This window comes from Alligator sinensis, unplaced genomic scaffold (assembly GCF_000455745.1).
Source record: "Alligator sinensis unplaced genomic scaffold, ASM45574v1 scaffold61_1, whole genome shotgun sequence".
Taxonomy (NCBI): domain Eukaryota; kingdom Metazoa; phylum Chordata; order Crocodylia; family Alligatoridae; genus Alligator; species Alligator sinensis.
In genome coordinates, this window is record NW_005841986.1 from 1,142,686 (window position 1) to 1,170,170 (window position 27,485).

The window sequence follows — 27,485 nt, forward strand, 5'->3', positions numbered from 1 at the left end:
CGGAGGCGGGGCCCCATCCCCCCCCCCAGTCTTGACGGGCGATTTGCTAGTAAATACATAAAAGGGGGTGGGGGTGGGGGGGTAGGTTGTAGCCGTGTTGGTCTAAGGACACAGGCAGACAAGGTTCCTTGGGTGAATCTGATCTCTTTTACTAGACCAACCCAAATGGTTGGAGAATAGTGATTAAGCAAGCTTTCGGGTTCAAAACCCCTTCGTCAGGCTCAGGAAGCTGCAGCAGTTGGTGTGTGCTCTTCCTGGATGGAAGGGGGGGCGGGATGTATCGATGTAGTGGTGTGAGGGGCTGTGTTTCCATGTGTCTGTGTGTGCATGTATGTGCAGACCTATGCGTGTGGGGAGAGAGAGCTGGTGCTATGTGTCCATCTGGCAGGCAGCCCAGGGAGGGGTGGCGTTAGGGCAGGGTGCGGGGGCTCGCGTGGCAGCGGTGGCTGGACGAGCAGGGTGGGCGCTGGCGGGCAGCACCGGGGCGCGGGGAGCGCCTGCCCCTCCACAAGAGCGAGGGCAGCAAACTGGGGGCAACTGGTCTTTAGTGCCCTGAGCTGGGGCTTGGGGAGGCAATGTGGGGGGACGGGCTGAGGACTGTTACAGGAGGATGCAGGGTGCCACGTGGGCATGGACCTCCTCTCGGGCAAGGGCTGTCAAGGCTGCCCCTCCTTCCTGCTGGCCTTCCTCACGGGCAGGTCCTGCACCCGGCCCAGCTGCGCTCTGGCTTCTCCCCCCTGCTCCCCGCGGAGGCTGCGGCAGAGCTGCCCCAGCGCAGAGCGTCCTCGGCCCAGACTACCGACCGGACCCGCCTTGCGAGGCTGCCGAGGGGCTCCGTGAAGGGAGCACACTTCACCTCCCGTGCCCTGGACACGCTGCATCCCACCACCCGTCTCTCCCGGATCTCAAGGGCGCTGGGGAGCTCCTACCAACTACAGGCCTCAGCACAAGTGCTTGGCAGCAATGGGGCGGCCCCCCCACCTCGCCTGCCCTGCTGATCCCCTCTGTCCTTAGGGACGTACTTCCTGTGCCCACACGGCCAGGGCAGGCTGTGGACCCGACCCTTCCCGCGGTGACAGGCAACCAGACAAGGCGAGGACCCGCTCGTACTAGAAACATCATTTATTGACTCGGCGCCTGCCCCAGCAGCAGGACGAGCCCTGCTGCTTCGTCTGTCGAGGAAGCTTACAGGGGACGGGGTTGAAGACACTCGCGAGATTGGAACAAGGGGCTGATGGGGTAGAGCCGGGCGCTCTGCGCTGCTGGCACCATCCAGAGGGCAACACGGTGCCAGGACGGGCAGGCTGCTGCGCCGTGCTGTTCCCGTGGCCGCGCACACGCCGTACGGCTTGGAGACGACAGTGCTTAATGGGTTGGCTGGGCCCTCGCAGGCCGGCCTGCACCACCCCCGTTTCAGGGGACACCAGGTGAGGCCCCCAGACAAGGACTGAGCCTGCTGGCTGCCTTCCACTGCTCCTGCTTCTGTGCTGGAGGGAGGGGGCCGCAGCCACCGACGGCGCCCGGCCCTCTGGATGAAACGGCAGCCCGGCAGGCTGAGACTTGCGAGGCGCCGGGGACGGACGGAACAAGCCTTTGCCACCAGGTGACAAAGATGCAGCGAACCCAGAACGTGTGACGTCGTCCGCGCAGGAGGGCCGCAGCGCCGCCGAGGCAGAAGGTAGGGCCACGTACAGGGGACACCCGGGCGCTTCCCTGCACACGACGGCGTCTAGGACTGGCTGGTGTGGATCTGGGGCAGAGGGGGCCGGGCAGGATCCTTCGCAAACTGTTCTGTCTGCTGCTGGCCCCTCCCGGCCCCCCCACGACCACCCCAACTCCCAAGTGTTCGCAGGATGCTGCGCGGGTGAAAACCGGACGGGCGCGTCCCCAGGAAGCCCTGGGGTGTGATGGGTGCAGCAGCTGGCGACACAGGCCGGCGGCATCCCGAACCGTCTGCACTCTCGGGCTGCGGGGCCCCGGCAGGCGGCAGGAATTTGGCTCGAGTGTTTGGGCAATTTCTGAAGGCGCCTGCGAAAGACTCGCATCCCCCCGTCGCCCCAGAACCCACCATGGGAATCCGCTCCCCCTCCCTGCTACAGTCACGCTTTGTCTTCAGAGATGCTTCCGTGTGTCCTGCCTACTCCTCCTCCTCCTCCTCCTCCTCTTCTTCCTCCTCCTCGTCGTCATCCTCATCATGGCAATGTGTGATTTCCTGTGGGGTCTGCGGGAAGAGGTTGGGTGGCTTGATCTCGCTGATGGAGCGGGTCAGCTGGTGCCGCTTGTAGTCGGAATCCTTGAAGTCCACCGAGGTGCGGTTGCGGGTGGCCATGGGCGACTCCTTCTCATTGATGTCCACATGCGTGTGCTCCACCGTCGACTCGTGCGGCATCTGCACAAACACAAGGAAGAGGAGGGGCTGTCCGGCAGGCACAGCTGCTCAGGAATGTGGGCGCTCACAGGAAACCGTCGACAAATACGGCAGGCTTGCACTTCATCCCACACAGGCCGGCAGGCTGGCCGTGGGGCAGGATAGAGCTAACGGGAGAAACGTGACGGGCCCTTGGGCTGCAGGAGCGAATCCCCGGAGCAAGGGTGCGCTGCAGCAGGCCTCGCTCTGCTCTCAGGCACTGCCTCTTCTGGGGACAGCAGGGACGCTCCCCGCACCCAGAACAAATCAGGCCTGTGCCAATAACACGAAGACAGGGCAGGTGCCAGCCCAAAATGGAGATGGCGCCCCTGGCTAGGTCTCCTCCCTGCAGGGTAGCACAGCCCCAGCTCTGCACTGCTCTAAACACAAGTCTCGAGGCCCTACAATCCCTTTGGCTCTGCACCGCTATCTTCCTGCCACGCATCCTCCCCTGCCCCCCCGACAGCCCAGACTGCGGTCTGGCAGGGGCTGTGAACACTGTCCTGGGTGGCCAGTGGGGTATCAACTGCTCCCAAAGAGACATCACCTCCACAGGGAACTCCAGCCCTGAGCTGCCCCAGGAGACCGGAGCGCAGGCTCTGCACTGCACACAAGCGCCGATGTCCTCGAGGCCTTCCCAGCGCCGCCCACCAAGCACTTGCCTGCTGGGCTTGCTGCTTTTTTCTCCGTGGGCTACAACTCACCAGCACGTGGGCGGCTCTGAAGAGGTAGCTGAACGGGTAGTAGAGGAGGTTGATGAAAGACGCCGCGTAGAGGTCTGCGTAACGCATCACCTGGCTGGCAAAGAGCGTCTGGCGCGAGCCGCTGCGGAAGAGGCTTCCCATCATCCCGTAGCACATGTCCATGTCGTGGGTCACTTTCTGCAAGCAACGGGCAGATGGAAGGTGCAAGCTCAGCCGTGGGGGCAGAGTGGGCAGGGACTGGGATTCCAGGGTGCCAAGGGGGGGTCTCACAGCCCCCTGGGGCTCTAACATCTGGGCACTGGAGCATGGGGCAGGCACTGTACTGGAGCCCGTGACCCTGCACTGAGCTGAGCTCTCATCTAACTGGGGCCCTGATGATCTGGACTGGGAGAGACGACTCCTCCCCACAGAGGCTCCAGGCTGCAGCAAGGCTGAGCCACTGGCTGGCACCTCTGAGTTGGCACTGAATCCCTGCCAGGGCTGGAGCCAGGGCCGGGGCCTAGAGCAGGCCAGATTCATAAGAGATGCACCGGCCCAATACCCAGGGACAAGCCTCGTGACACAGAGCCTGTGTTGGGCTCCTGGCCGGCAGGCTGCACAGGGCTGTGAAGCGCTGCCTGCCTTTTGGTGCCCTGCTCCAGAGCTGGGTCCCCGCAGCAAAGCCCTAGGGATCCTGTGGTGGGGGGAAGGTGTTTGCAACTGATACCTTGATGCGTCTCTGGATGGAGCTGATGTCCGGGCGCTCGTTGCTGCTGCTGTCCAAGTGCCTGGTTACCGGAGAAAGAGCAAACAGAAGGGTCTGAAAGGCCTGCTGCGTGGGGGGGAGCTGGGGTGGGAGCTCTGCAGGGATCTTGTTCAGAGATCAGGGCAGGATGGTGCTGTGGTCCCCGCACAGAACTGGGAGAAGAGATGCCGGGGGCCAACCCCAGGCTCCGTGCACGGCTGAACAAGCCACAGCCGCGCTCTGCCTGGCTTCCCCTTGTGTCCTGGAGGGCTTGCCCGGCCCGTCCTTCGGGGCCCGTACAGGGGGAGGGGCAGGGGGATGAGGGCTCGCACACTCACTTGTACAGCTCTGCCAGGAAGATGTCCAGGCTCTGCAGCTCTTCAAAAAGGGCTGGAGGATCCCAGAGGAGAAAACAGCCAAAAACCAGGTTGGCCGGTGAAGCCAAGAACCTCCGGGAGCCAAAGCATCAGCTCCTACTTGCCCCACTGCCCCCCAGGATGGGACTGACGGCTGCTCTGCCCAGTCCTAGCCAGGCCCTGGGTTTGCCCTCTGGGCTCGCTCCCTTTGGCTGGGGGCACACACCAGCAGCCTCTGCCCAGGTAACGTCATGGGTGGTGCAACAGCAGCAGGGCCAGGCCTGTAGGGCTGAGCCCGGGGAAGGCTCCTGTCCTCTAAGCAGCCCCGAAGGAGCAGGAAGCAAAGGGAAGAGGCTGGAATCTGCTGCTGTGAGGACTGGGGGAGCAGCGCATGGGGACACAGCCGCAGTGAACGCCCCTCGCATCCCATTGTCCCCAGAAGCCAGGCCCTGGGAGAAGGGGTTGGCGGAGACCAGCGTTACCTGCTTCCAGCTTGATCTTCCCCCGCCTGCCTCTGAGCGCTTGCAAGCCCGCTGCTCTCCCACCCTCTCCCTCCCTGCTGCTGAGCACCACGGGTGCCTCGCAGCCCTTCAGGACAGCTGTGCGCAGTAAATCTGACCCTCCCGGCTACTGCCGCACGCCCCTCGCCCCAGACACGGCAGCGGGGCCCCAGAGGAGGGCTGGGGCAGCTGAGATGGTGGGGTGGGGAAGAGAGCGGTGATCGGAGGGAGAGGGCAGCCCTTGCTCGTGCTGAACAGGCCTGATCTGCAGAGGGGATGCTGCTGCGTCAGGAGCTGCTTTCCCAGCCAGCAGCAGCCGCTCAAGAGGCCCAGCGAGCCGTGGGCACCGCTGCGGGGATGCCCTGAGCCAGTCAGCAACGAGACTGGGGCGCCTCGGGGGAGTAGCACATGGCTCTGGAGCAATGCAGGCCCTCGAGCCCTGGCATCTCTCTAGGGTAGGTCAGAGCCTGTCTGAGCACTGCACGTGTGCCAGGGCAAGAGCATCTTACCGCTCTTGTCAGTCCAGACGTGCAGCTCCTGGGCCAGCTCCGGGATCACTAGAAAGGTCCTCCAGCCCTGCCGCTTCTTGGACTTGAGTATGTCTCCAAAGATGTGGTCTCCGATGTACAGAATGTCTTTGCCCTTGGCGCCCAGCAGGTCACAGATGGTGTCGGAGGAACCTGAGGGGGAAGGAAAACAGGATGGGCCGGCAATTGCAGATGAGATTCTCCTTGGCCCTGGTGCTCCTGGCTCAGACACGTGCCTCTCGCTACAGCACCAGAGCACAAGCCTTGCTTGCAAACACCCAAGGCAACTGCTGGCAGACAGGCACTGGCCACCAGGAGCCATCTTTGCCCAGGGCACTCCCTTGTCAGGCCAGAAAGCAGGGCCAGGTCGGGGAGAGTGTCTCCCCCTGCAACTCTGCTCCAGGGCGGCACATCCAGGCTGCAGCGAACAGCACTGCAGAGCCTCTGAAGTCCCAGAGCTGCTGTCCCACAACACAGGTCCCAGCTCAAGGGCCTGCCAGCACTACGGGGACCGAGCCGCGGTCAGTGTCTGGGTGGGCAGAGCTGGCTCTCCCCTTCCCCTGAACTGAATGAGCAGGTGCCATTGAAGGCAGCGTCTCCACTAGGCAGAGATCAGTGTGCTGCAGCAGCAGAGTGTTGCTCAGATGGGCACAGCATCCCTGGCACAGCTGTGACGTGGCACAATGAGCGCCAGATTGGCACAGCTCTGCCCAGCATCACGTGTCTCCATTAGGGGCATCTGCCGGCGGTCACATCACATAAGCTACTGCCCTGATTGCGGGAGGCCACGCAGTGCGAGAAAGGCACCTGTGCAGGCACGCGGTGCAGCAGTGAAGGGAGGGGGGCACCTGCACGGTGCTGGGTTACACTGGTGCAGCCCACATGGTGTGCGACCCCTGGCCACTTGGAAGGACAGCCCTGCACTAGAGGAGAAGGGCTCTGCCCTTATCAACTCCCATGTCTCTCAGAGTCTGAACTGAGGCTGCCAGGTTATGACCAGAGGCGGGGGAGCTGGATCTCTGCTCAGGCTCGGCACACATGGCTGGGATGATGCAGTTGGGGCTGGTCCTGCTTTGAGCAGGGGTTGGACTAGATGTGACCCCCTGAGCTCCCTTCAACCCTCATTGTCTATGATTCTATAAAACGGGCCGATCCTGCTTTACCTCCTGAGTAGACGATGCCGTGCTGCAAGGGGCCGGTGTACGTCCCGATCTTCAGCTTGCCGGTAACCTGCGCAGAACAGGGGGGAATCACTTGTTGGCCTCAAAGGGCTTCTGTCCTATTCTGTCCTGCATCTGCCCTTCTAGGGGGGCAGGGGCAGCTTTCACTAGCCTGTCCTCAGCATGTGTTTCTCTTTCCTCAACACACAGGCTCAGTTCTGCCTGTTACTGCCACGTCGCGCTGTCAGTGGTGACAGGCATCACGTAGCACAGAGCCCAGCCCGGCCTCTGGTGAATTTTAGTGCTGAGCCCAGGCTGGAAAACGCGGTGCCTGAAGAAACCAGGTGAGAAGCTTCCATTCTCGTGACGTACGGGCCTTAGCCACTCCCGGACTTACCGTGTCCACTTGCCGCAATACCGTGCCCTCCCCAAAAAAGATGGGCTTCCGCGCATCCACCAGGATGAGGTCAAAGTAGGACTGCCACGGTCGGTGAGCATTCCCGGGCTGTGAAAGGGAGACACACAGAAACCATGAGCTGGATTCAGCCTCTGCTTCTCACTGACAACACAAGCGGTGGCACCGACTGCCCCTTTCACTCCCAGGGTCTCAGGGCAATGAAGCGTTGGGGAATCACGGCCCTCGCTGCAGAAATGCAGCCACCCCTTGGGGAGGGAGGACAAGCGGAATAGATCCCCGCTCATTAGATTCTCCTGATTTCAGCGCTCGACCTCATAAGCTCTCTCAAAGGCCGTGGGAAGCTGCCACGTAACAACTGCCCCTTATCAAACCATGGCTCAGAGGCACAAGCACTTGTGACCACTCTTCGATGCAGCGTTTTGTTGACAGTGCCTAGACAGGCAGCACCAAGGCAGCACAACAAAGCTGATGAGATGGTTTTGGGTAAAGGGTCCCGATTACACAAATCAGCCCCTGTGGGGTTCATCGACTTCACAGTACGGTGCAGAGGGTCTCTTGGGTCCAACGCTCTTCTAACTGGAGCACGACTGGGGAGGGGCTACTGGAGCAGAGATGGGGACTGCTTGCTCCGTGTCTTCTGGAGAGTTTAAGATAACGGACTGATTTTCACGGCTGACGTATGCTCAGGCGCGCTGCTGACAGGCCCATAACAGTAAGTGAATGTGTGAAATGGCACCCGAGCTACACGCTGCGCGGTGGATGAAATAATCAGTATGAACGCATTGAGCAGGCAAAACAGGGAGCAAACTCTGGTAATTTATTTAACTTAAAAGTTTCAGGGCCAAAATCTGACCCCGCTTACTCCAGCCTAATCAGGACTGACATGCCTGAAGTCAGTGGGGTCTCCCCAGTGCGATCAGAGTCTGACCCCAAGCCCCCTCTTTCCTTCCCTCTCCTGCAAGATACCTCAGTAACCTAAATTCGTGTCAAGATCCATACTTTTGTGTCAAGATCCATACGAAACTGGCTGCAAAAACCCAGTGGTATTAGACTGCGGTGCTGTTAATACAGCTCGCCGCGCTGAAACAGCTGACAGCTGTCCTGGAGGCCGGACCCTGTTTGCTCTTGGCCCCATGCAAGGAGCTAAACAGCAAGCTTGTTTGAACCTGCCAATCCCGTACAGTGCACGAACAAGGATGAGAGTCCTGTCCTGCTACACTGAACAAAGCAAGCACATGACCCGCTACCAAATCTGCCCCCCGCACTCACATACCTTTGGTCCATGTGGAAAATCAAACAGGTAAGTCATAATTTTCTGAAAGAAATTTAAAAATGTTTACTAGATTTAAAGAGCCCCCTAGTCGTGTAGTTCATAAGAGCAAATGTCCTAGCCTTCACCTTTCCAGGCTGCAGACTTTTCTTATTTCTGCTATTTACCAATAGTAGTTTTTGGCATTAGATTTGGAGACACAATGAATGAGTGAATAGTTTTTGCATCCGTTGGCGTTAACACGGCCATTTTTTACAGTCAAAGAACAGACTTGCCGTGGGAATCTCCAGATACTTTGGATACATTTTACAGACCTTTAAAAGATCTTTCATCACTTTCCTGTGCACAATAACACTGTGGCATCGCACGTGTACTAGGGCTATAAAATCTGCCTCATTCCCCTGGGAAGTCATAATCCCCAGGTTCTCTCTGACAGGAGCAAGCACTCATTGCTGCCCTCTGGCATGGATGGGTCAAAGGACAGTGAAGCTTAATTCAGTCCACGGTTCAGGACGACCTATTGCTCCAAGCACCTCAGAACAATCGTGTCATGGAAATGTATGTAGGGACCTACCAATGTTGTGGCAATACAAAGGGTTTTTCACGGGCTGCTCGCGGTCCGCAGAGCTGATTTGAGGGGCATTTCGCAGCAGATTAGTGGTGGGGCCCTGGTGATCGGCAGAGGGCACCTTCACTCAGTCTACATCACTACTGCTTTTTTTTGCCCCACCCCTTGCCGCTGATTTGCAGAGCGCGCCTTCCCTCAGCCTACGGCACTACTGCCTTTTTTTTCCCTTTGGTTGATTTTGTGGGTCGTGCTGGTCAATGCCAAAATTCCCAGTGGCTGACTGGCCCTACGGGACCCAGTGGCAGTGCCAGGCACAAAGCCCGAGAGAGTTACAGGCCTGGTCCTCTGCTTTAACCATTAAAGGGCTCTCCGCCGCGCTAGGAGTGCCCAGGGCACACTCAGAGCAGTCACGCTGAGCTCCCCAGCACCCCCCAGCCCTGCCGCACTGAGCTCCAGCTGCACTTACGTCTGTATATTTGTAGTCGCTGTTGGTGGCAAGAAACACCTTCCCGACTTCGTTCATGCGGCTCAGCAGCAAAGGCAGCTTCGCCTGCAATGTCACGTGGGGGAGAGGGGGGCGTCAGGAGAACCAGAGCATGGTGATCAGCACACACACGTTACAATAAACCCTCCTTGCCCGCAGCCCCCCCTCGGGAGCACAGCCAGCGGGAGAGAATCTGCTGAGAACCAGTCACACCAGCCCACAGGAGCCAGCAGGACCCTGTGCTCCCCTGTGAGGATGTGGACCAGGTCCCTGGAGTCTGGGCAGAGCACATACCAAAATGGGCCCCTGGGTAGGCCAAGTCTGAGTGCTTCGACCCCAGGTTAGGGAAGGGGATAAACCAGACCTCAGAATTAGAGACAGCTGCAGCCTGGAGCCATTGCAAATCCCAACTCAGCCACTGTAAGAAGGACTGATCATGACCTAAAGCAGTCTGCAGGTAGGGGTAGAGGCCTGGCTCCCCACAGCAGGCCTGGGCCACGCACCAACTAGCTGCTATCAGCAGTTGAAACCGAACGATGTCCTAGAGGTTCATAGGGCATGGGCCTAGCTCCAGGATGCTGCTTGCTGCTGGCCCGTGCTATAGACAATGGCAATTGCACCGCGGGAGGGAGGCTGCAGTCTCAGCTTCCCCAGGCCAGCCACTGCACTGAGCATGCTACTGGGGGGACAGGGCCTTGGCACAACACAGCTGTCCTGCCTCTCCTCTGGAGCTGTGGCTTGCAGAGCTCCATCGTGGAGTGACTGGTTGGGTAACAAGAGTCCCCGTCCCCACCAGGGCCTCGCCGCACTGTCACCTCTATCATGAGATACATCTGGGAGGGTTTAGTCAGGGATGATCCAGGCATTTTGAGCAGGGGGCTGGACTAGATGCCCACATGAGGTCCCTTCCAACCCTGCTTTCCCACGATCCTCTGGCTTTTACAGTCTGCTCAAGAGCTGTTTGCAGCAACAGCACGTGGACTGCTGAACTGAGACGAAGACTGGGTCTGACCTCTGCTTACTCCAGGAGAAACCACAGTGCTATCCGTCTTCTTCCTCAGCAATACCAATCAACAGGTTTATTTTTCCCCCTCCATTTCCTGCCTGTATTCTTATGAGAGCACATCACGTGGCACCGTAAGTGAACCCCACACTTACGTCTTTCACCACATACTTCTCCAGATTCTCGAGTGTCTTTTCCTTGAGGGAGCCCTGAAACAGAAACAACACAACCCGGGTGAGGAAGGAAACTGTGTCCTAACAGACCTCAAGGCCCATCCTGCCAAAATCCTGCAAAGGCCAACCTGGCACTGAATCTGAACCAGGGAGTCAAAGGGCATGAGGCTAGGGAAGTTCTCCGAGCCATCCAGCCCATCGCTGTGGTGGGATGAGCTTACATACAGGGGAATATTTCACTGTAACAGCATTGTGGTCCTTTCAGGAAGGAATGTAATCAAAGCGGAAGAGAAAGTGGATGCACCGTACTAATAAGAGCCTAGATCAGCCATCCCCAACACATCAGTAAAAGGCAAAAGGCCAGCACATAATCCACCTGGTCAATTGTGCAAAAGTGCCATGAAAAGAAAAGTGTCTTGCAGAAATTAGATGCTTCCCTAAAGCATAAAATGTGATCAAATCCCACAAAGTGACCCATGCTCCCAAGGGGATTTCTCTCAAGAAGGGAAGCTAAAGGGGCCTTTGGCTGGCATATTCATGGATGTTGATTATCACAAAACCCGGCTAGTGTTACGTCTGTGCGCCTGCGTATGCTCTGCAGCAAGCAGAGGAGCCAGCTTATGAGCTTCTTCAGCTGGTACAAACAGCTTGCGGACCACACAAAGCTGTTAATATTCTGGAGTCCGTTTACAATCAACTCAGTGTTGTAAAAATTAAAAGTCTGAGCTGGGGTGCTCAAACCCCAGCCCATGGGCTAGATATCCTGCTTCTGGCATCACGTCATCTGGCCTGTAGCCCTGCACGGGAGGCCAGTCAGGGGCGGTACAGCTCCCACAGAGCCGGGTCCTCACACACAGGACCAGGCAGCGGTGGTGTGGGCCCCAATCCCAGCAGGCAGAGGTGGTGTGGGGCCCCAGGACCCGATCCTGCTGCGTGGGCTTGGATCCAGCCCATGGATTAGCCCAATGCCCCTCATCTGGCCTGAGGGACCAAAAGGCTGAGTACCCTTGGTCTGTACCATCTATGTAACATATTAAATGCACGCATGGCTGAGGTGCATATGGGGTGACACTGGTTAAACGTAGGCGAGGACAGTGATGTCTGTGCACAGCAGACAGGGATCAGGAATCAAAAGGGAGGGAGCCTTCTGCATAAGTATCTGCAGTTTAGTGTTTGCTCGCTAGATGGCAAGGCAGCTTTCCTTTCCAGGGACAGGCTCACACCGATCACTTCCATATCAAGGGTCTGGTTCAGTGCACAGCTAAGGAGTGCCAATCACCTTGTAATGAACCCAGTCCACAGCATCTCGGACGTCTTGGAACATGCTCCGGAAGGACATAAAGAGGTCTCCATCTTTAAACCCCGTTTCGCAGCTATGGGGAGAGAGAACAGAGATCAGCCGTGTCATAGGGAGACCAGCAGCCAGAAGACATGTGCACGGGTCACAGGACCTCTGTGACTAAGGAGGGAACCCCGAGAGACCAGACAGCTCAAAGGCTTGTGTTTCTGGCTTGCGGTAACTGCTTCCTATTTTCTCCATACAGGAGAAATGCTGCCAGCAGCAGCACGTGCAGCCCGCCTGGCATATTCAGCAGCACGAGATGTGTTTGCTACCTGAGCACGGTTCTCATTCAGCCCATTAGGAGGCAAGCTCCCACTGGGCCACAGAGCAGTACTGGTGCTTCAGGTCCTTGCGACTGGGATTTTACTCTCTCCCTCTCAATCTTACCAGAATACTGGAAAATAACTAGAAACGTGGAATGATTTCTTTGAGGCTGAAACGCTGGGGTTACACAGGTCATTCAAGCAATGAATGAAAATGGAGGCTATTGAGATTTACAAAATAGCCAAAGACGTAGAGAAAGGAAATTGGTAGCTGCTATTTATGTGCTTTCACAACACCAGGAGAGGGGGATATTCCGTGGAAATGGAAATCAACACATTTAACCCTGAAAAAGGAAATATGGCAGTTTTTCAAACACACCCGTCACTGAGCAGCTCATGTCACCACCGCCAGATAGCACTGAGGCCAAGAATTGACATTAGCAGCCTTCAAAAGGAATTAGCTATGCACATATGCACATATTTACTGGGGCTCTAAAACCCAAAGCTTTGGGGCATGAGCCAGCCATTAATTTAGACAGATTAGGAAGCAACTTCTCCTGTAGGTAAATGATACCATAATTGCCCACAACAGGTTACAGGCTGTGTCTATGGGCCCCTGGCCAGATCCAGAATGGCAATCCTAGTGTCCCTGGGCAAACTGCATGTGTTCAATCTTAGTGAAACCTCACATGCTGAATGACTGGAAAACTGTGTCCCATGAGTCGTCAGTGCAACCTCAGCTAGATTTGGAGTCTCAAAAAGCAAACTCCATTTTCTAAACTTAGACCTGTCTGAAAGCCCATGCACATAACCCCCTCTCACAAACATAAAAGAAAAAGCCACGTGTCTCAATATTACTCTTCTAAATCAAGCATGCTGCGAATGCGACAACACTCAGGAGAAAGCCCAGGGAAGGAAGTGCCTGTGTGCACACACGACGTGGGGAAACACTTCAAAACACCGTCTGTAAACAGCAAATCCAGAATCCTTGTACAAGTTTGGAAAATGGGTTCTTGAAAATTAATCAAGCCAGACTTCAACACTTCAAGGAAACCTCTTGCTGTGTCAAACCCACGGCAGGTATTTCACTTTTGACTAAGTGAGGTTTTTAAGTCATGAAACCTGGAATCAAAATGGCTCTGGGCACAGAACTCTTGTCCGATTCAAATACAGCCTCAGCTGACAGGCTTTGAAAATGGACATGGCAGAGCTGGTGGGCGGCCTCGGTGCTTACAGTGACGTGGTCTCAGATCACAAGCGTCCATGTTATCAAGACAACGTATTTGGCATTATTGTCGGAGTCTTAACAGAGACACCAAGGATGGTGGGGAAGTACAAACTAACCAGTCCCTCCCTCTGTACTTAGCAGCTGTCCCTCTCTAGCAGAGCTGGAGCAACCCATACAGTACGCAGGTGCACAGCACGAAGGAAAAGCCATACTGCCAGTGTCTTGAGATTTTAATTTGGCTTTCTCTTCAGCACTGACTTCACCAAACATTAAAAAGTAAAAAAGGCCTGATCTTATGTCTGCTGAAGGCAGTGGATAGACTGCTTTTGGCCCTAATGGGGATTGGTTCAAAACTTGACAGAGCTGTTCCATTGTATTTGATTTTTTACAAATGCAGATGTTATTTTAAAAAATTACCACACTGTTAGTTGTATGAACTCCGAGAGCATACATACCTCGTATACCTGTCACAATTAGTAAAGAAATCTATTAGGCAAGCCAACAGGTAAGTCTCTGCAAAGAAACAAAACAGAATTAATCCAAGGATGAAACCAACACTTAAAATAATTTTGGGGTGCACTGCTGGAAAAAGAGATGTTCATGTAACTAAATCCAAACAGCAATAACAGGTGTCATCATGAGTTGCATAATCTCAAAGACAAGTGCAAAGTCCTGCACTTAGGACAGAACAATCCCCTGCACCGGGGCAGGCTGGGGGTGACGGGCTGGGCAGCAGCTCTGCAGGAAAGGACCTGGGGGACAGGGGACAAGAAGCTGAACAGGAGCCAACAGTGTGCCCTTGGTGCCAAGAAGGCTACCGGCATCCTGGGCTGCATGGGTAGGAGCGGTGCCAGCAGATGGAGGGCAGTGATCCTTCCCCTCTATTCAGCACTGGGGAGGCCACATTTGGAGTCCTGTGTCCAGCTGTGGGCTCCCACTACAGAAAGGATGTGGACATGTTGGAGAGAGTCCAGTGGAGGGCAGTGAAAATGGTTGTGGGCTGGGGGACAGGACTGGTGAGGAGAGGCTGAGGGAACTGGGCTGATTGAGTCTGCAGAAGAGAAGACTGAGGGGGATTGAATAGCTGCCTTCACCTCCCTGCAGGGGGGCTGCAAAGAGGATGGAGCTGGATGGGCTCACAGTGTGGCAAGGGACGTTTAGGTTGGATATTAGGAAGAACTTTCTCATGAGGAGGGTGGTGAGGCACTGGACCAGGCTCCCCAGAGAAGTGGTGGAGTCTCCATCCTGCGAGGTGTTGAAGACCCAGGTGGACATGGCCCTGCTTGGGTTGATGCAGTTGGGGCTGGCCCTGCTTGGAGCAGGGGGTTGGACCACATGTGACCTCCTGAGGTCCCTTCCCTCCCTCATTGTCTGTAATTCTATGATCATGCTGCCAAGCAAGTCACTGGCAAAACTCCCACTACTGCAGGATCTGGCCTTCTCCCCCTGACCAGGACTCACCTGGTAGATTGAACAGTGTGTTCAGAATGTGGAAGCGCTCCGTGTCGTCTCTCTGAATGAACTTGTTTGGGTAGTGCTCCCGAGTTTCTGGCCTGAAAGCAAATAAAGCAGCAAAGGAAGAAAATGAGTGAGGCCACGTGATGCTCTCCAGTTCTTCAGAAAAGGTCAGCTTACTCAAGAGTCCATCAAGCCTTTGGCAATGTCTACTTTTACCATGCTGCGGGGAAGTTACCACTGTGTTGGTGATGAACTAGTAAGAATAGGATTCACTTCACACTCCCATAACCGCGCTGGCTCTGGCAGAGCTACAGGTTCCAGCATCAATACTTAGTACATGGAGTGAACAAGGCTGGCAGAGGAAATGAGAACAGCTTAATCCCAGAGCTGACAGCTGTGTTCAAATCCACTGCACTTGCACTGATTGTTTCATCTCGAACTGAATCAACACCCCCTCCCATTCTCATGCTTTTTTGAGCTTCCACATGTAGTTTTTATCTCTAGAGGCAAGAACTATTCTGTTGGAGGTTATAATGAGACTCTCATCATTAAAAGGCAGAGTGGCAATGTTTAAAAAGGTCATTAAATACACTTTGTTCATTACGCAGCAGGGCCAGATTGTGGGCATGTTTACTCCTGTCCCATTCCCCGGAGTCCATGGAAACATCACCTATTTACTGTCTGGGAGTTTTCAGTGCTGTTCATCTTCTAGAGTTTCTGCTTCCTATTGCACAGAATCACAGAAAATGAGGGTTGAAGGGACCTCAGGAGGTCACATCTCGTCCAACCCCCTGCTCCAAGCAGGACCAGCCCTGACTACATCATCCCAGCCAAGGCTTTGTCTACCTGGGTCTTAAACACCTCCAAAGATTTACTCAAATGCATTTTGCTCCTAACGCTGTTGGCTCCCTCTTTTCTTCTTAGACTTTCCACTCATGCAGGTAAGAAAAATGCTAACAGACAAAGGGGGCTGCAGGAAATCACACTGGCTTTTTCCACACTGCTTTATCACCCTTTGAAAAGGCAAGCTCTGAAAATGTAGTTCTTATGCTAGTTTAAGTCCTTGACCTTTCTCAAGCTAAGATGAAGTGCATCACGTGATGCAGACTTCTGCCTGCTCCAGAGAGTGCTGACACAATTGCCCTATTTTAACTGATGGCAGGAAACTAAACCTACGCCAGCCCAGGTAAAAGGCCTCATGCATTATTCTGGAAACCTTCCCCACCGCACCTCCTTGTCCAATTTCAACAGTCTACAAAACACAGATCTCTGGCAACTGTACTGGCTTTTTTCCCTACAGACTATGAAATATCTCTACGTTAAGGACACCCGACATTTCTTAGATGTCAACTGAATCCACCAAAATGCACATATTAAACCAGAAATAAGCCATCGGGTGTCAGCACTTACCCTCGCATGAAGTTAAACCCATGTGCGCACACCAGGAGGTTCCCGTAGGCATCAACTTTCAACAGGTTTCCATACAGGGTGTCAAACACCAGGCCTCTGTCAAAAAGCAATTAAAGAGTGAAATCCAAAACACAGTCAGCACTGGCCAAACACCCCACGCTAACAGCAGACCTCTGAACATCAGCTCTGAAACCATTTGCTTGGGTGGAACCAAGTCTAGCGGGTCCTGTCCAAAGCCAAAACCAACACAGGATGCAATTGTGCGGACAGGTTTCTAATGCACCTTTTGTCTGGCTTCTGGGAACAAAAACGCATGGCCAGTGTAAAGAGATAACTGATCTGCCCTCTCTAGATTTCAGAACAGGGTCATTTTACTCAGCAGAAAGCTTAGCTATGCCTTCCCCCAGGAAGTCGTACAGCTTTCGATGTGTTCGGCACTCACACCTGCATCAGCAATTCACAGGGAACTCAGCTGGGCTGCAGTGGAGCGCTCACCACGTTGGAGGGATCTCTTCACCCTGCTCATCTCTGGCACACCTAGGACAGTCAGGTGTGGCACGCGACAGCAGAACAGCGGGCAGTTCACCGCTGTCAATTTGAGGGGCAAAACATGTACGCTGGCAAAGATGCACAACATTTGCTCTTGTTTATCTGGTCACTGGGCTTGGGAGAAAAATGCTGCCTTGCACAGGCATCCCTGCTTTCCCCTCCCCAGGATGAAGCCAGTGAATTCACTGAATATGCTCACTGGAATTGTCCTGGCAGGTTCGTTAAGGGTCACTGTTAGGATACAGGAGGATGCAGCTCAGTGCCAACCAGGAGGGGAGGGTGGTCCTACTGCTGAGATTTTTGCAGAGAAGCCTCCAGGGGAATCAGAAAAGTGAAACCCAGCAAAGGCCCAAGCGGGAACAACCTTCAAGGACCTGCTCGGTGTCAAATGAACTCCCATCCCTCTGCTACTACGGAACGGAGGGAAGCGTAAGAATTAAAGCACTGAATTATTCTGCAGGCACCTTCTGTGCTGCATCCAGTTGGACAATGCAACTAGACTGATCCCACCTTCATTTAGATTTCCAGCCAGTTCCCACTTTCTGGGTTTCTCCAGGTGAGCTGGTATAAAGCCCACATGGAGAAACACGTTGTTTAAAAAAATAAGTAATATTGTATGAAAAATTCGAGTAGGTTCACATTCTGGAAAAATTCATTGTCCCCCAAACCTAGGCTTTGAGCGAGTGTTCACCCAGCTGTGTCCCTTCACTCTTCCTGCTCTCCGTGGTTATTTTGGACCACATTCTCAGCCAGCCTCCTTCCCTGCACTTTCGCTCTCTGTCGGCATGTCTGTATGCATGTGCAAAACCCTGTACGAGGCAGGTCAGTCAGTGAAAATCATTCATTTACTCACCTGAGTTCTGTGCCCAACTGCAGGCCTAAAAGGTGCCCTCTGAACACTCAACCTTTCAATTTTTATGATCTTTCAGAACAAATATTCAAAGCCTCAAGCAGACTGGGTCAGTATCTTTTAGTCATTTACCTGGTAGGGAATGCAGGATCATAGACAAAATTGAGCAGCTCATGAGGGTATCCAATGGAAACTAATCTTTCTACGGTCAGGTCAAATCCAAGAGATTCGTATTCAGGGGATTTATACACTGTACCAAGATGAGATTTCAGTTAGAAAATATAAAAATAGCCAGGGGGTTAAACAAGAAGACAGTTAAAAATAACTTTTCCATTCTCCCTCCTCCCTCTTCCACACCACCACACTCGGTTCCATCATCTTCCTTCTCTAGCTCAAGTTCTCTTGCTTCGGTGCTTACAGCGCTCCTGGAATTAGATCATGATATGCTAGCGGCCTTTTGTAGCGTGGAAATGCAGTTCAGATTTCAGCAGCAGAATGCACCGGATGAAATATCAGTCAGGCCATCAGAGCTCGTTGCTTCAGACAAAAATTATTCCAGACAGCATCTCTCCCCCTCCCTTGACTCTGCGATACGAACACAACACATACAAGTGGTGGTATGCGCACCACTGATCGCACCAGCGGTGGATGCTCTATCTGCTCACTTCACACCATTCCTGTTCTTCACCACGCTGACACATGAGCCAATACAGTTTGGGAGCTGATGTGCAGGCGGCAGAGAGTCTGAATTTAATTTGCTGCAGTGCTACTGCTACGAGCCTGGGTTCAATTCTGCAGGCTAATATTAGTGTCAGGAATCCAGCTAGGAGGACTTTATATGTGCTGTGGGCTGTCCTGGCTGCCTTTGAAGGGACAGCTGTCAGGTTAGCAGATAATATGTTAATAAACCAGGATGGTACAAGAGAAACATGAGATGTTACCTTCTTATACCAAAACATTGTCCTTTATACAAGCCTATTATTCTGGTATTTCAGAGGACTCTGCTCATTCACGAAATACACCTTATTCATTGCAGAGAAAACATATTTCTTGAGCAGCTCTAGTCTCATCAGGCCCATTTTCCCATTGCACTTCCAGTGAACCGAACAATTCTCAGTTGAACAGAATCATTAAACAGTCATTTACAACAGCTTCACTGTATTTCTCTGGACTAGATGTTTAAGCTTGTTCAATGGAAATTCTGTCTCAGGCTCTGGCCCTACGATCAAGATCAGGTCATTTCCACTGTAGTCAGGAGGGAGATGGCAGTGGGCTCCACTGTATTAAACATTTGGAGACTGCAGACATCTGCAAGTCACACACATATAGGCCCAACTTCAACAGTAAACTCTGCAGAGCAAAGATCTGTGTTTCTTATGGCGTGCCTAGCACATCTTTGGGAGTTAGAAAATAATACAATTAATAATAATGAATGTCATCTACAATCCCCAGAGAACTAGTACAGGCAAGAACAGGCACATGATTGTGGAACAAGAGAAGCTAAGTCAGGGGGAGGGACACACTTAAGACAAAATAGAGCAGAAAGATGAAAAAGGAAAGGATTTCCATGAAGGAAATCTAGGACATGAAGAGGGGGGGCTGCAGTGACAGGAGGGATCATGCATGTTCTCCAAAGCATTGAAGTGACTGAGTTTTAAGGTGTGGGACTGTTATGGGGGGGGGGAGGAATGGGTTTGGTTTGGTTTTTTGCCAAGGCCTACCCTCACTTAGACACATGACAATTCACTGCAAGCTGGAACACGTTTTTAATACCAACACTCCTAGTGAAGAGCGCTTAAAAGTAATACAGCGGTTATAAAAGCTTTTCATTATAATAATAGTAAAACAGGGAAAGTTACAAAGCTTTGGGTGCCTGGGGCTTTTGGAAAAAAAACGGCAGATGGAATTGTGGGGGGAAGGAGAGGCAGAAATACTGAAGGTAAATGAGAAAAGCAGGATTGAGAAGGAAATCCTGGGAAGTGGACTGGCATTTAAGGAGCAAGAGGAGGCTGGCTATAAAATGTAGAGAGGGTCATGCAGGATCAGAGGCTGGGATGATGAAGCCCCTTAAGCAAGGACGGCTAATGTCAAACCACTGCTGGGACTGGGCAAAAAATATACCTGCCGTTAGACAAATCCTCAGAGTTTCTTATTTAAGCAGCCTGGCACAAAGACAGGCCAAAGACACTCCTGCTAACCACACTGATTTCAGATTGCTGCTGCCTTATCCCACCCCGGGAGCCCGGACAAATCCCCAAAGGGACTGCACCCGGAAAGCCCCATTGCACTGTGCCGTTGCTGCCGTGGAGCCGGCAGTCTTGGAGGCCAAAGACCACTGTACTGAGCCCTGTGAGCGGGCACAAGCCATTCGAGATGGACAGAAAGCATTTCTCATCAACCCCAGGAGTCAATCGCTAGGAAAGCTTGGCTGCTGCTAGCACAATTTTCTCTTCCAAGTAACACCCGGGTTTGTCTAATGCTGTTTTCAGAGGAATGGAGCCTGTGCTCACACTTGCATCACGTGGCTTGCGACATACCTGCAGACTCAATCCCTCCCCACAACTGGCCGCCTCTCTTCTACCTACTCACCAGTAAGGACTTCTTTTTAGTCTTCTAAACCTAAGAAAGCAGCTCAAAAGCCACCAACAGAAAAGCTGTTGCAGAGGACTATATGGGACTCTCATACTAGAACAACGTGGGGAACAAATCCAGATCTCCGAGGTGGCAGCCCAGCCCAACGGCGGGCCCTGAAGATTTGAAAAGTATACATCCTCACCTATAAACCCCTGCACCTCACCAGCCTCCTGGCCCCAGCTTTGCAGAAATGTAACCTGTTAGCTCATTCAGGTCAGTCTGTTCTGCCTGGACGTCACCACTAAAATAGGAGTCTCCCTGCTAATACACGACATCAACAGACGCTGGAAACCGGACGCCGGGAGGATGGAAATGAACTATAAACGTTGCTCTCCAGTTACCGTGACATGGTCCAAGATAAACTTTCCTTTAATTAGACACAACTGAGAACAGAGTCAGAGCTCACCCGAGCCCATGTCCCGTTTTGACAACACGCCACACCGCGGTACGCAACATATTAATCAGGACGAGCTACGACCTACTGACATTTTCTTGCAAGCTGCGCGAACGCTCATTTGGGTAACGTGAGCTTCCCAGCAAATGATCCGTCTACTTGAGATAACCAGTGTGAACAGACTTGTGGGGCTGCAGCCGCAGCGTCCTTGCGGGAGAAGGCATCCACACTGTGCACAGTGCTACCTACATACACACATAGGACTCAGTGCTGTACTCAAGGCTGATGCATCTCTATAGCTCCCTCCTCTCAGTCATCTGTGGAAGAATTTAAAAGTGAGGACAGAAGGTGCTTTGATAATTTAAAAAAGTAGTTCAATACTTTCTTGGGAACTCCTCCACAATCCTACACTGGGAGCACAGGTTGAGGCCTGCTGTACAGTGCTACGGGTGACCTGGATTTTGGAGACCTGCCATGTGGGGCCAGCTGTGCCATGACAGCCCGAAGCACCCCCAAACCCCCTGACCGCTGAAGGATGCACAGCCATCAAAGCACAAGTGCTTCATCCTCAGGATGCTTTTGCACAGTCTCTTGGCCCACCATGAACATCCTGTCAGTAAAATCTACGTACCTATTATAACTTATTTTAATGTCCTCCTTTAATTGACCCCCAGGCCTCTGCAAACATGCCAAGACCCCAACCCTATAAGGACAAGTTATTTTTAATAATCCATGTTCCAAAACAGAGAAAAGCGTCTGTACGCAGTGCTCGTGGATTTTGTAACGATGGATCTGAAGAGACCAACCAAAGCTATGAAAACAGAAGCCAGCGGACAGCACTTTCAGCTTCCCCGTCACATTGTCTCGTCACAGAATCCCACAATCGACGGTTTCAAAGTGAGACCACAGACGTGAATGGTGACGAGCGGGGCTTCCTTATACAGCACCCGTTAGAAGGGCAGCCAATTTGGAACGAGTGAAACTCGTACAGCGAGGAACGGCACTCTCGTGCACTCTCCGTCCATTACCTTTGCTGCCAAGACACATTCGGTAGCAATTTTATAGCCTTCCTGAAAAGAAAAAAAAATCTCTACAGAGGCTCCAGCATGTGCAAAATGCTGCTGCCAGGATTTTAACTCACATGAGGCAGGTGCAGATGCAGAGTGTCACTCCAGCCTGGAAGGAGTTACACTGGGCTCCCCTGTTAAAAAAAAAAATCACACTGATTTTAAAACCACCACAGCTCTGCACCATTTAGGACTCGAGTGTTTGCTGGAGCTGCTGCCCTCAGGTGAGGTGGAAAGCAGGCCTGCTGGCTATTCCAAAACACTGCTTCAAACTGATTCACAGAGGAGATGCATTTAGTAACTGTGACTCATCCAGGCAAAATCCTACCCTCAAGTCCACAAAACATGCTCAAGCCAATCCAGGAATATTTTATTGGCATGATAAGCTGCACAACTGTTGCTTGAGAGATGGACCCTTCAGGTTTCTCTCAGAAATACGTACAGTCCGTTCAGGACGGGGCTTCACCTTGATCTGTGATTTCATCATTACTGCCCCTTCCTGACGTGGTGGCAGGTTACAATGTGGCCTGGTGCCCTGTCTCTCCTTTCAAGCATGCCATCCCTTTGGCACCTGCCAAGCTGCTGCGCGCGTCACCACAGCAGAATAGCTCAGTCAAGAACCGCTGTGGAGATCAGAGAAGAGAATTTTGCCCTGGATCTGGAAACCGCTCCCAGCAAGGACTTGGGATGTTGATTCGGCACGACTCATGCATATCAAAACTTAATTCTTGCATTTCACACCCGTGTCTGCTGAGCTTTTATGGTCAGGGCATTTTGTGATGTGCTGCTATGGAAAATGCCACAGAACCATACAAGGCATGGTGCGGGACCGGTTTGCGACTAGAGCTGGTACAGGGAATGAGACCTGTTCCGCATGTTACGTGTATCTGCGAGGGCTAAGAAATGACATTTAAAGAAGTTCACATACCGCTACACTGAAGGATTTGGATAGTGTTTCTAAGAAGGTCCTTTATAGCACTGCAGTCTGCACCTTTCATGGAATAATGTCAACGACTGTTTTGCAAACCGCACAGGTAAGAAAGTTTGGAGCGTGTTTGGCTTGGCTGGTTTTTGAGAAAGCCCTTCCAGATCTGTACCTCAATAGCACTCCATGGGGCCACCTTCAGCTAATTCAGGCTTCAACAGAGGTGCCGCGCGGCTCCCACCAGAGCCTGCCATCATCCATCACCACAAGTTGGCTGGAGATGATGGACTGCATGGGAATGGAAGAAAATGCTCTCTCCCGTGCTACCAAATCCGGGCTGCTCCATGCCTGAAGTGTCACAAGAATTATTCATATTTGCAAATAGTTTGTGTGTCATCACAAACTTCTGCTCCCAAAATCACCATACAGAGTTTGGCCTGGAAGAAGGGTTGGGATGATGATGATGATGACCAGACACTGATTTCCTATGCAGCACAGACAGCTGCATGGAGGCAGAACCTTGTTTCTTGCAGAAGGAGCCAGAGGTTTCTCTGAGAGCCCAGATGCAGCCGTGGGAGCCTGAGCTTTTCGAGGTGGGCTGGGTCACCCCGTCCCATCCTTCCAGGCCCCTGAAGGTCATGGCTTCCCTCATGAATGCCACATGCCCCCGGCGGCTGGGGGGGCACGGCGAGCTGCTGTAGGCGGTGGTGGCGCAGGCGCTGGCAGGAGCGTGGTGGCAGCGAGCAGTGAGCTCTGGCAGGCAGCCGCAGCACTGAAGCATTAGCAGCGTCCACTGGTGATCATGGACCGCCCACTGGTGATCACGGACCGCCCACAGACGCCACCGGCGGTGCAGTGGGGGGTGGGGATGGCAAGCAGCGACTGCCCGCAGGCACCGCCAGCAGTGTTGGCAGTGCTTTTTGCAGGGAGTGCACGTGCACTTGCGTGCACCCCCTACGTGTTGCTAATGGTTTCCCTAATTAGATTTCTTAAAACTACTTGCTAGTCATCCAGGGCTCATGCATAAGAACAATTATACACACGCTCCAGGAGCTGCGGGGGGGAGATGCTTTAATTAGAGCGGCTCTTGGAGCTGCTCTAATTAAAGCACCTGGAGTGTCATGTGCATCAGCAACCCCACACTGAAAAAATGGCAGCAGGTGCACTTTAACTAAAGCTCATCGAACAAGCCCCCGCCGCCATTTTTCAGCGTGGAGACGCTGATGCACGTGACACTGGAGTCTGCTGGAGCGGCGTAATTAATCCAGCCTGCTCCAATGCACTGTAATTACAGCACGTTGGAGCAGCTTTGATGCATGTGTATAGGCGCCCTAAGTTTGCAATTTAAAAGTACAGTTTTGTATAGTTTAAAAATCACGTTACAGCATACAGACAGCTTCAGCATGTGAAGGTCTGCAGAATCCTTTCCAAATCCCTATGTGATTACTCAGTAAGATAGCACCCATGGGCTAGAGACTCCTGAGATAACATTAACTGTCCTCTGAGGTAACCTTGTAAAAAAGAAAGCAAGCCATGTTTCAGCTGATAGTTGTATGTAGCTGCTCAAGTCTATTCTCTTCCAAACCTGCTAAGAAATGTCAGCTTTCGTACAGCATTACTCTACTGCTATGATTTAAGCTCTAGGATGCTAGTGGCTACTGTGGAAATGTTAAAAGAACTTAAACATGAATATTACGAGATACGCATTGTCAGGCATTGTCATGGAAACATACCGGAAGAGGCACCGAGAAGCTGGAAATCAGATTTTTAATAAACAGAGCTCCTTCCCTATGTTAAAATGACTCTATTTGGGAGGAAATAAGCTGAAAAGTCACATTAATCTTCCCCACTGATATTACGCCTTCCCCTCTGCTTTGACAGTATACCACTTGGCTTGGTTTCATTTTTGGTTTTAGTTTTTGACAGGAGCCAATTGCACTTTTAGAGGCAGAGAGCACAGCCAGGTTCGAAAAGGGACTAGACAAACACAGGGACGACAGACTTATTAATAGCTGCTGAACAGAATGGTTGGAGATGTTTCCCCCGGCATCACTAAACTGATCGTGGTAGTAACAACGTCACCATACGTCGACGTGTAGACGTGCCCATGAGTTGTTTAAGTGTTCAACTGGAATTGGAGTTCGATGTGCAAATATGTATGTAGGATGATGACTTTAAGAACCAAGTTGGAAAATTCTGGTTTAAGGCTCTGGTTCAAAATACCGGAGCGTGTGCTCAACAATTAAGCAAATCAATAACCCAACTGTACTCCACAAGACTGCTCTCATACTCTTCAAATTAAGCCCATGTTTAAGGAAATGGCTGAGTAGGCACCTACGTGGTTTACCCAAGGTCGGAGGGAGATTGAGGCAAAGCCAGGAGTAGAACGGGGTTTTCTTGACTTTCACTTGACTGTCTAGGCCTAACCACTAGGCCTGGACAAATGCTTACTTTCTTACTCCTTGAAGCTGCATATTGCTGGGCCTCGGCTATTGCAGCCTTCATAACATTTAATTCTCCAGGGTCCTAAATAACTTCAGATTGGTCATGAAATCATATTCCATCTTCTTTAACTCTCATCTTTTTTTAATTCCCAAATGAGAAAAAAATTGCTGAACTACCTATCATTTTCTTTCTTGAATGGAAGAGGAGCCTTTCCAAAAACTGCCGAGTTAGTCAATAAGTGACTGTTAAGCACGTTTTTTACTTAATTGCTTAAAGTACCTTTTCTTTTTTTCTGGAGATTATTCATTTCTATCCACAAGGGACCAGGACCTCGACAAAACCATCTGCTGACTCACAGGATGTTTTTCAATGCCCACGTGCGTGCATCTTTTGCAAAGACAAATCTGCACCAAATCTTTCCCTGGCTACCAAGGGCCCTGAAAGCGTCAGAACTGGTACAGTGCTTCTATGTACAGAGAAGTGGAATAGGACTCGAGGATCTTGTATCTACCTCCCCGGAGTCTGGCAAGCCTAGACTCCACTGAGACCTGCCACCTCCCACGGCCAGGTGCAGGGGTGCTGAACCTGTGACCATGTGGATCCAGCAGCTCCTCTCTCACACACACATACACACGAACAATGGGACGGGACTTGTCCAGGCCTGAGTCTTCTCTAACAATCATGGAGCAGCTGTGAATCCACCGGACAGCCTAAGAGTGGGTAGAAAATCCATTACTGCTCGTGGTCTTGCAAATATCTTCAGTGCACGGCCTAGTTTTTCAGGCCTGAGACATCTATCTGCTGGACATTTGCCTAGAACCACATAAGCGATAATTCTCACATTCAGCACATGCAGGATCCATAGGAACAGGATTTGTCGTGCCTTCAAGAGAAGGTGGATAATCAGCGCTGCTCTACGCTGGCACATGTCTCTTCTGTGAATCTTGTGTTCTTCTACTTATTGCTTTAAAAAGAAAGTTTCAAAATGCAACTGGTCTTCCACCCCCGCCCAAGACAGCTTAGTAATGGTTCTAGCTAGGTTTTGTAGCCTTACATTACTGTGTGCTTTGGATATGGTGTCTGTTTGGGCTGCCGGGCTAGAGTTTGGTAAAAGACTCCTCGCTTAGCATTGGAAGGAATCCTACTGAATAAAATGTGCGGCTTGAAGCAACAGCAACAACACTGAAGTCTGAGCACGGACAGATTTTACATACTAGCTAAAGCCACTTCTTAGTTCTCTGCATTTCACAAAAATCCTCATTTTAATTGGCTGTGTCGGAGCTGGTTAGCTAGCAGAGCATTTCTTTGCATTAGAAAATTTGTGTCTTTAAGTCAGCTGAACAAATATTCACCTTTGCTTTGATGAGGGTTTTTGTGGTTTTTCTCTGACATAATGGAAATTTTCTGTGCTCGCCTGTGGACCACCTTGCCCAGAGACAGCCCAATGAGGATAATAATCCAAAACTGGAAATGTTGCTGCATTTCTATGGAAACTTAACTCCCCTGCCAAAATATGGGCTTAGCTCTTCAATAAAGAGTTAAGCAGGGGGAAAGAAATAGCTGCACAGAAGGCTCATGTTCAAACTGCAATTCAATAGTTTCCAAAAACAGTACGGAAAACAACTTCAGGTTTAAATTGCCATCCAAGTCCAATACCCCCAGGGCAACGTTCATGTGTATTAGCATCTGAGCAGTTCCACTTTCTCACTGCTGCCCGGGGAGGTTTGCATTCCCTCCCTTGAAACATTGCTCATTCCCTCCTGGAGGCACAAATCTGAAACTGGAACAAAACGCACAGGGGAGCAAAAGAGAAGCTTGGAGACCTATTTCTGGCTCCTCCTGATTTGCTGTAGAACAGAGGTTCCCAAACTTTTTCTTACTGTGTACCCCCTTCCACATTTACCAGCTGCCCGTGTACCTCTACCAGCATGCTTGATATTTTAACCCCTTAAATGCCAATTATTATTATTATTATTATTATTAAAATTAAATCCACCGTTACACAATTTCTCCTGCATGCCCCACAGAGATATCTTGTACCCCCGGGGGTATGTGTACCACAGTTTGGGAACCCCTGCTCTTGAACAATTCACTTAAGACTCCAATCCTGAAACACACACGTGTGCAAACAAAAGCCTATTGTGCACACGCAATTAGCATAATTCCATGGGCAAGTCACGCTATGTGCATGATTGGATAAGTAGCATATATAACTGGCCAACCGTGCTGACCCACTGGCTTACGCATGCCAATAAGGAATTGGCACGTGTTGATAAGCAGTCCCACAGATAACGGGTCAACTGTGTGCTAAAATAAATGATTTCTTAAGCACAATGACTCTAAATACCACACATGCAGTTTTCAAGTCAACCCTGCTGGACAGCTGAACCTCTATTTCTTTGTTTTACAAATGAGAAAAACATACTCCCTACACCCCAGGGTTGGTAATTAATGCTTGTAAAGCGCTTTTGAGCTCACTTGTTAAAAGGCGCTATTGGACATGGGAAGCATTTGCATGATTTCTTCCATAATCATTTGGACAGTTGGTTGTATTACATGGAGACAGGTCACTACAGCTTTTTACTCGCTGCCTGCACTCAGTGAAAACCTGCTCTTTCAACAACTT

General features: G+C 51.9%; 1 protein-coding gene across 7 annotated transcripts in view; it reads right to left on the reverse strand.

Moving 5' to 3' along the window:
• Positions 1-1,107: 1,107 nt before the first annotated feature.
• The window catches only part of NT5C2 (5'-nucleotidase, cytosolic II), a 55,781-nt gene continuing 29,403 nt past the window's right edge, over positions 1,108-27,485 (reverse strand). For 3 of the 7 annotated variants that reach the window (XM_025201247.1, XM_025201246.1, XM_025201244.1), the window contains 15 exons: positions 17,527-17,644; positions 15,996-16,091; positions 14,589-14,680; positions 13,583-13,640; positions 11,574-11,667; positions 10,277-10,330; positions 9,101-9,184; positions 8,070-8,111; positions 6,776-6,883; positions 6,382-6,448; positions 5,201-5,371; positions 4,174-4,225; positions 3,818-3,878; positions 3,112-3,288; positions 1,108-2,416 (listed from right to left, as the gene is read on the reverse strand). In XM_025201247.1, coding sequence (XP_025057032.1) covers positions 2,138-2,416; positions 3,112-3,288; positions 3,818-3,878; positions 4,174-4,225; positions 5,201-5,371; positions 6,382-6,448; positions 6,776-6,883; positions 8,070-8,111; positions 9,101-9,184; positions 10,277-10,330; positions 11,574-11,667; positions 13,583-13,640; positions 14,589-14,680; positions 15,996-16,091; positions 17,527-17,644 — 1,553 coding nt within the window. In that variant the 3' untranslated portion in view covers positions 1,108-2,137. The remainder of the gene's footprint in view (positions 2,417-3,111; positions 3,289-3,817; positions 3,879-4,173; positions 4,226-5,200; positions 5,372-6,381; positions 6,449-6,775; positions 6,884-8,069; positions 8,112-9,100; positions 9,185-10,276; positions 10,331-11,573; positions 11,668-13,582; positions 13,641-14,588; positions 14,681-15,995; positions 16,092-17,526; positions 17,645-27,485) is intronic. The other 4 variants (XM_025201245.1, XM_025201250.1, XM_025201248.1 and 1 more) reach the window with 2 other exon arrangements.